An 8,497-nucleotide genomic window follows, 5' to 3' on the forward strand; every position below is an offset into this window, starting at 1 on the left:
TAGAGTTAGCCAAATAGCGGGTGTTAAATATGTTTGAAGGATTTTGCAATAAAATATGCTTTTTCGTACGGTTTAATCATTTATTATGTAAAACCCAACGATTTTATGTTGCCGTGCGTCTGTTCAGAAATTGAAAACTTTTTTTTGTTCTTACCACATTAATTGACGTCATCTGTGATCTATTACTGAACAGACACACGGCAATATGGAATCCATTTGTTAACGAGAACACAGTTCTAAACAACTTAAAAATACCTGCGTTTATTGACATTCACACGTCTCCTAAAAATTAAAACCTTTTCTCTACAATTGTACTGCCTAAGACTTCTTGTAATTGTTAAAAGAGTGAGTTCCGTTTCTGATTACCCTTAGCTAAGGTCCGTGAAAGAGTCTTGTATATTTACAATAGTAATCCTTTGTGATAAGTCCATTCGGCGTTTGAGGGACCTTACGCCCTGTAATCAAGAAAAAGCTTCCTACATACGACTAAATGTTTCATATCACTTCGATTACCTACCAAAATTTTACAACGTTTTTTCTTTCGTTCTTAAGTGCAGCTGACCAAAATGTTCTTAATGGTTAAAATAAATCCATTTGTCTTCGCTAAAAATTACAATTTCTCCTCGAAATTTCACATTTATGGGTCCTAAAATTGCGACAAGTTAACAAAAATTAACAGCCATTTTCCCCACATCTGCGCTACTTCGAAGCAAGGGTCCTATCCATGATGCCTAATTCCTGTTTTCACATAATACATGTATTGCAAATATCCGAGGAGCTCTAAAAACCTGCCTCTTAAAGAGATTAATCAATTTAAATAAATCAATGAGAACAAAATTTAGGTGCTGACTCACTTTGGATTATTTGAAAGGGAAATTTATCATCAAAGTCAAGTGTGAGGACGAAATTATTCAGGTTTCTTTTGAAAAACAGAAGAGTTAAGGTTGCTTTTTATTTTATGCGTTCAAGTCCTCCAAATTTGCGTACAGTTCATTGTCGTAAATATGCATGTTTAGCAGCCTCTGCAAAAAAAAAAACACACACACACATTGAAAGATGCTTTTCTTTCGATTTAGTTTGCAAAATTACACAACAAAAGAACTCCTCCCCCCCCCCACCCTCCCTCTTTGTTCAAAACAAGCAGTTATACGTCCCATACATCTCTCACACCTTTCTGCCACCTGCTCGAACCACTTATATGACGTCAAGGTGACCATACTGCTATTCCGTTAGACAGAGAAACTGCAGCCATTTTGTGGTCCCAAGTGACCATAAAAACACCATCTTTTTCGATTCGGTTTACCCTTTTTGTTTAATTAAGCAAAGCAACATAGCTGTCGATCCAGTGAGTGAAAATGCTTCGTTATGACTCGTCCGGTTTGTTTTCACCATTTTGTGATGCATGACCAAAGTGCTTTTGCCACTTACCTATTTAACTCACTTGAAATACACAACAAAAACGAGCACTAAAGTATCATCCACGCTCTACGCTCCTGTTAGGTCTACACGTTCAAATTAAAGGACCACTTTTAGTGCCTTCAGTTGATACTGGGTCATGCCTCTGAGGCTATTACGTAAAAAAAGTCACAGCGATATTTTCTTTGTCTCATAATTCTTAAAGAGAAGTTTAATACAAAATAAATATTGATAAATGCCCATAAAGCCTTTGAATCAATTCACAGGACATATAGAAGTTGGCTATTGGCTTGCATTAAAATTTTATAAAGAATCTGACCTTGTGCTGGGTTTCCATTCCTTTTAGCTGTTTTGTTAAATCAGCAAAAGACGGTCTTGCTTCAGGTTCATCTTGCCAGCAATTCAACATGATTTGATACCTTGGGAATAAATTCATTACACTGTTACCTTACTTGTCCTAAAATAAGTCGTATTGAATCAAATTTTATTTATCAAGCTAACTGAAGGCTTTGAATGCAAATGTCAAGGGTATCCAAGTGTGAGATTGGAATACGTAATTTTACAATATTATTTTCGGTCATCCTTGTCGTTTGAGGCAAAATAATGACCTTGACTTTGCCTGGTGTTGGCGTCGCAAAGTGACCCTATTATTATAACATCAACTTTAAGTTTACACGACAACAAAGGCGCAAAAGCATGACTCTATTACTTTGTCATTACAATAGTGCATAGTTATATTTCAAGCAAAGTCTTGTGGACACAGTCAAAGTACTTGGTCAACGCGACCATAGAATGAAGTGACTCTCGATACACGTCCAATAAAAACGCATAATGAAGAAAATGTTACTTTGCATACATATCATAATGTTACACTTGGTGTCTACTTAAGCCTATTAAGAACTTCATGTATTACTCTATAGTTACGGTTCTGGGGTAAGGTCTTGCAGCTTTTTCAAATGAAAGAAGTGTGCTAAAAGTTATTTCGCAGTTGGCGAACGATTATTTTTCCACATTAAACTTTTTTGTGCGACATTGCCGTTGAAATAAATGACGTAAAAGTAAAAGATAAACAAAGCAGAGTGTAAAAACAAACAGAAAGGCATTTTTCTTACAAGTCATTGTCAACGTGTTGTGGTTTTGGCATTCTGTAACCTTGCTGAAGCAAATTTGCAATTTTCTTGCCATCCATCCGTGGATAAGGAGAACCACCTAGAAAGAAAAATAAAGAAGGAAATGTTCACTCGCACCCACCATCCCTGTTAACTTCCCATCCACTGCTAACCATGACGACAAAACGCATTTATGACTTAGATTAGGATACCATTGAATCCAAATTCCCTACTCAGTCTGTGTATGGGAAATATTCTAGTTAATTAATCTATTTTTTAATCAGCTGGCTTAAGGCTAATCCTTCTTTGTCTAAGTCGATTCTCACAGCGAATCTACCAAGCAAATCTGAATACCCATTCTCAAGAGGGCACTTGACACTCAATTTTGACACCCAACACGAAGTGTCCCTGCCTTTGCTACCTATTTCTAACAATGGGGTAAGGGTAAAGGTTAGAGTCATTTTAGTTCCGGGTAAATGCAACAGTTAATCGTTACCTGAGGAGCAGCATTTGGGTGACACTTCGTGACGTTAACTGTTTGTATTCCGAGACACGATTGATGTTATAATAATATGTGATCTGCTAATCACCCTTTCTCGCAATCGGAGACTGAATTTCGAAGGGCGCAGCTCAACGAGGTCGGACCGAAGGACCTGTGCTGCCGGCTAGGCGCTCGGCCCCTGAACACGACCCATGTATGACCTCGGAGCACAGCACCACAGCCTGATGGAATAGGCCGAGAGTCGATTTTGAGGAGGGAGGAAAACCGGAGTACCCGGGGAAAAACCCTCGGAGTCAGACTGAGATCGACTGAAACTCAGCCCACATACGAACCAAGGCCAGAGTTGAACCCGGGTCACAGAGGTGGGAGACACAGTTGATGACCACTAAACCACCCTGACTCCCCAAAGTCATGGTAAAAGAGCAAGGGGACACTTCGTGACACTTATTGAAATCCGCGTGCCTCTAATTAGGTACAGTACTGGACATATCAAGTAAGCTATTTCCAAGATGCAAAGTCAAATCCAAAATCAGAATTTTACAATACTTGAAGATGTGATCTCGAAGAGGGTAAAGCAGCAAACTATTGCATGCATAGATTCTTACCTACGGTACAGATTTCATAAAGAAGAACTCCATAACTCCATCTGTTAAAGAATGAAATCACCACAGACTATCATTTTGCAGATTCAAATTTAAGGTCATGCATGGTCGAATGATAGGTCAACTCGATTTTAGACGAAACATCGCCTCTCAACCTTGAAGCGAAAACGAGTAAGTCTACTTACACGTCACTCTTTGCGGTGTATTTTCCATACAGCAGCGATTCATATGCTGTCCACTTAACTGGCAACCGACCCTGGCAGTTGAAGATAACAAACAGAATGGATTATACTTAATCGTTTTATGGTTACGACTTGGAGCAAAAAACACGTCATCTGACGCTTTTGTACCCTTTGAAGGTGAACACTTATCAAGTTGTAAGCTCGAGCTTCCTATACTTTTTTTATGTTCTAGTTTAAAACATTTTGTTACCCTTGTCTTTCTTTCATAAATGTTTTCCTGTTGCACATCTCTAGCCATTCCAAAGTCTGTTACTTTGCATGTTTCTGTTTCTCCAACCAGCACATTACGAGCAGCAAGATCTCGGTGTATGATCTGAAGTAAAGTATTTTTCACATTATTGGTTAGTTGCAATAAATTTGACAGTGAAAAAGACATTCAGTGGTTGCGGGCATAGCCGTTTCATTGAACAACGTGAATGACATTTGCAATGACACAAGCAATGGGAAATATCAGTGTCACTGGAGAAGTGGCAGTGGCGATCCCGGATCCAGTGATAATGGCAAATAACAGGCACATGCAGGTGTGACGGCAGCAGCAACGATAATAGAATTAACAATGGCATTGCCAACATGCAATGGCAGCATAATATGGCAATGCCAATTGTTGATAACAGATGCTTATGTTGCTATTAATAAGGCTTATACTAATGACTCCATAAACAAGACTAATATCATATCATAGATATCATATCATATCTTTCTTTACCCTTGCATTTTCGGAGTATCTTGGTGTAACTAGTTTGTCCAAGCATTTACCATCCCAACCATGATATACCACAAAGGACAGAACCACAACACCGGGAATTCCGTGTCCTGCTCGTTCTGAATAGTGTGTGGGTTGTTTTAAGTCCCGCAGGGTTTTAAACATTGAAGAGTTGTGACACAGGTAAGGTAAAAGCAAGTTCTGCTACGAGCCTAGAAGGCCCATTAGACGGGCGCCAGCTTATCTCCGCTTTCTGTAGCATGAAACAACTAGGAGTATTTCTACTCCCCCCGCCCCCACTCCTTCCTGGATGGGATGCCAGTCCATCGCATTAACTTCGCCGGTCCCCATTTATACACCTGAGTGGAGAGAGGCACCGTGAGAGCAAAGTCTCTTGCCCAAGAACACAACCCATTGTCCCCGGCCGGGACCCGAACCCGGACTACTCGATCCGGAGTAGAGCGCACTAACCATGGGGTCTTCTACGTCCTATAGGGTTGTAAACATTGAAGAGTTGTGAGACAGGGCCTACGGCTTATCATCCTAATCTGAGAATACTAGATAGTTAAACCATTTTCAGATGTCATCAGAAAGGTAGCACTTTGTCCTCGGTTAATCAAAGACCCAGAATGTTGGTACTGCCAGAGGTTTGATCCCGCAACCACCTCCCCCACAGTAACTTGGAGCTAAACCAGCTGAACCAACTGGTCGGCGGTATACTTTATTATATGCTATGCAAACTGCTAATTTTGTTTGCTGTATTAACTGCTGAAAGCCATTACACTCATGCTTACCTTTCTTAAAGATAAGTAACTCATCCCATCAGCGATTTGCCAAGCAAATTTCATCAGTTGTTGTGACGTCAGACTGGTTTGGGGTTTGATATCAGGGTCTTTGTAGTAAATGTCATTCAATCCTCGGCTCTTTCTCAGGTAACCCAACAGATCACCATAAGGGACATACTCAATCAGCACCAACAGGGGGTCTACGAGAAATATTATGACTTTTATTCAGCAGGCACTAACTCTAGCGGTCCGTTTGTTTGTCCACGTTCAGTTCTCTCATCTCCTCTCCTCTTTGTTTGATTAGGTATGTGATTCCGTGATGTCACGTTGCTTACGAGTATTTTAATTTCACGAAGATTTGACAAGTTTCACTGAACAAACCGGAAGAAAATTCAACTATTTCTTTGAGTCTTCATTCGAAATCCAAAAATAAAACAATTGTCTAAGGGCATTTCAGTGTCTTCTTTATACCAAGGGTTAGCTTTGCTCAGAAAAGAGATGACAAATCTGTTTTTAGGTCAACCGCAACATTTCATAATGTATTACAACTAATTTCCCAAGCCATTGTTTACCGCAGCGTTTTATTAACTCGGTTTTGTCCACCTTGTGAAAGTTTCTACTCCTGCTCTCTTAAACGCCGCGTACAGGTAATTTAAGAAACGTCTTTAATAAGTTGACAACGGAAATATGGAAAGCTAGTAACGTAAATTTCAAAAACGCAGTAACTTTTGATCAAAACAGCCTATTAGGTCACCGAAAAAATGTCACGCGCCTGAGCTTTAACAAACTGATAAAACATTCCTCATCTGAATTCTTTACATAAAGCATACTAATAAAGCTTAGCTTCTTTTCTTAGGAAGCTAATGTTTTCCATCCACCATTTAAATTTGTCCCTTCGTTCGGACTTCAGAGGGACACACTTTCTGTGGAGTGCTTTTGAAGCCGTTCAATAAACTCGCAGGTCGACATAACACTACTGCTCGTTTCTTAAACAATACTTTAGATTGAACATTTCGCACTTTTGCAAGGCGAAGAGGGGTTCACGTTACGATTGTATTTACTATGCGATATCCTGTTGTAATGCTGAGGCTAAATTAAGGTGGGAACTGTTTTGGTTTGGAACAACTGACCATTTATTGAGGAGAGTTTTGTTTTTTTTCTATTGCAGTAGCATCATTGTATAATCCATAGATGCATTTACCAGTTTCAGTGACGCATCCCAATAGTTTGATAACATGTGGATGAGGCTTGAGGGTCTTCATCAGCTCAAGTTCGGATTTCAAGTCTCTCTTGTCTGACGCAGGAGCGTTTGCTAAACCAAATAAACATAAAAAAAGACAAAGGTAAAATTTGCATTAATTGTACTACGTGTACTTGTCATCAAAGCTCATTCTTGTCTCTTCGTGAGTTCGAGGTCAAATTCAAGTAAATTATTGCCAAACGCAAGGTGTAAGAAATAACAGAAAATTTCTCTCAAAGTACGCCGTAGCTACATTCGCGGATTACACATGTTTGTTCTCTACACAACGAAGGACTGACCGTTGGTTCCTAAACCAAAACTATTAAGAAAAAAGAATTTTACCTTTCAGCATTTTAACAGCCACAGTTGTTGTGCCAGAATGGAATGGAAGGTTCTTTGCCGTTCCCTTGGCAACCTGGCCAAAAGCACCTTTACCAACGATTTTCTCCACTTTGACGTCTTTTCTTGTTACTTCCCATGACCCTTTTCTTATATCAAGGGGTGTATATTCAACATTTCGAGCCGAGTTATTAGGGCCACTTGGTCCTACGTCATAATGGGTAGTCCCTTGTAAGGGCATGTCTGCAGGTTCAATGGGGATAGTTAACTGCTGATAAGAACTACTTGGTGGATCGTTAGTAGGACTAAGCTCTTCCATCGCAACTTCGTTCTGACAAAAAAAAAAAAATGACGCACCCGGGTTAAGTTTCCTTGGTAACCGTTAGTATGCTTCATTATTCTTCAAAAATAAACTAACTGCAGGCAGTCGTAGCTCAGTTGCTTAATGCGCAGCTTTCAGAGCGAGAGGTCCCCGGCTCGATCCTCGGTGACTTCAAGGTCTGTTTCGACTTTCCTCTGATCCGTGTGGCTGTAGCTTTAAATGTCCTTAAAACGGAGCACTGACAGAGAAAGGGGAGTAAAGGGAGCACGGTCGGCTTCCATTGATACCAGTTTCGTGACCGAAGGAACTACCGGCATTAAATAAAGTGACTTTTCCTTTACTTTGCATTTAAGAAAAGCAAAGACTCTATCATCACAGTTGCGAGCAACGTAAGCAGTTAATTAAAGGACTCAGACCCATGGCAATGTGATTGCACTGGATTGCTTAACCATATTCGGGAAATAAGGCCATCTTAGAGCTGGTCAGCCTGACGAGCTAACGGTACCATATCCTGCAGGAGATGAATAAATAATTGGGAAATTTCTGAAACATATGTTTTGAGCAGCGCTTGCAATGACTCTTGGCGATAATGATCGATTAGAGCAATTACAATGACACTTCAAAATGTCCTTCAACTGTTTACAATCAATAGGTAAAATAGATATAGGAAACGAGTACAGTCAACTCTCTCTTAACGGACACCTCTATAAGACGGACGCCTGGTGCTGGTCCCGGCCGTTTCTTAGTCATTTTACTATAACCAAACTCTCTATAAGACGGACACCTCCATAAGACGGACAACGGACACTTTGAAATCGTCAACGTACACTTGTGAGGATCTGAATGTGACCGAAAATTACGATTTAGGGAAGACGAATTCTTGTACGTGACTATTTTTAACACCAGACGTTTAATTGACAGCTCTTAGCTTGTTGACGTCTCCTGAAATTTGTTGTTTCACGTGTTAACGCGGACTAACAGCTCCAGATATCGACAAGAAAGTTAATGTTTTACAGGCAATAAGGTGGATCAAACAGGCCTGGGATGAGGTACCAAAAGAAATTGTTCAGAAGTGCTTCGAGTAATGTGGATTTCCCAATGTGGTACAGAATAACGAGAGATCTGAGGAAGAAGAGGATCAAGAATACGCAGAGCTTGTACGACGAATTAGTGAAGGCGAGACAACAGCTGGAGAATACGTAACTGCTGACCAAGAGATTCCATCATGTGAGCCTCC

General features: G+C 40.1%; 1 protein-coding gene across 1 annotated transcript; it reads right to left on the reverse strand.

Moving 5' to 3' along the window:
- Window positions 1-248: 248 nt before the first annotated feature.
- LOC138029780 (proto-oncogene tyrosine-protein kinase receptor Ret-like) lies at window positions 249-7,880 on the reverse strand. The gene is made up of 9 exons (XM_068877604.1): window positions 6,942-7,880; window positions 6,561-6,671; window positions 5,369-5,559; window positions 4,062-4,184; window positions 3,815-3,885; window positions 3,633-3,673; window positions 2,529-2,625; window positions 1,736-1,835; window positions 249-1,022 (listed from the first exon to the last, which is right to left on the reverse strand). Exons 1-9 carry the CDS (start codon window positions 7,255-7,257, stop codon window positions 957-959), a joined length of 1,116 nt encoding a protein of 371 aa, XP_068733705.1. The 5' UTR covers window positions 7,258-7,880; the 3' UTR covers window positions 249-956.
- Window positions 7,881-8,497: the final 617 nt, after the last annotated feature.

The sequence above is a fragment of the Montipora capricornis genome, chromosome 13, assembly GCF_036669925.1.
Source record: "Montipora capricornis isolate CH-2021 chromosome 13, ASM3666992v2, whole genome shotgun sequence".
NCBI lineage: Eukaryota > Metazoa > Cnidaria > Anthozoa > Scleractinia > Acroporidae > Montipora > Montipora capricornis.

Coding starts and splice junctions, on each gene's coding strand:
- LOC138029780 (XM_068877604.1), bottom strand. CDS start 7,257: ATGGAAGAGCTTAGTCCTACTAACGATCCACCAAGTAGTTCTTATCAG. Junction 1,836..2,528: donor CAACACGTTGACAATGACTT/GTAAGAAAAATG, acceptor TTTATTCCCAAG/GTATCAAATCATGTTGAATT. Junction 1,023..1,735: donor GAATGGAAACCCAGCACAAG/GTCAGATTCTTT, acceptor TTTTTTTTGCAG/AGGCTGCTAAACATGCATAT.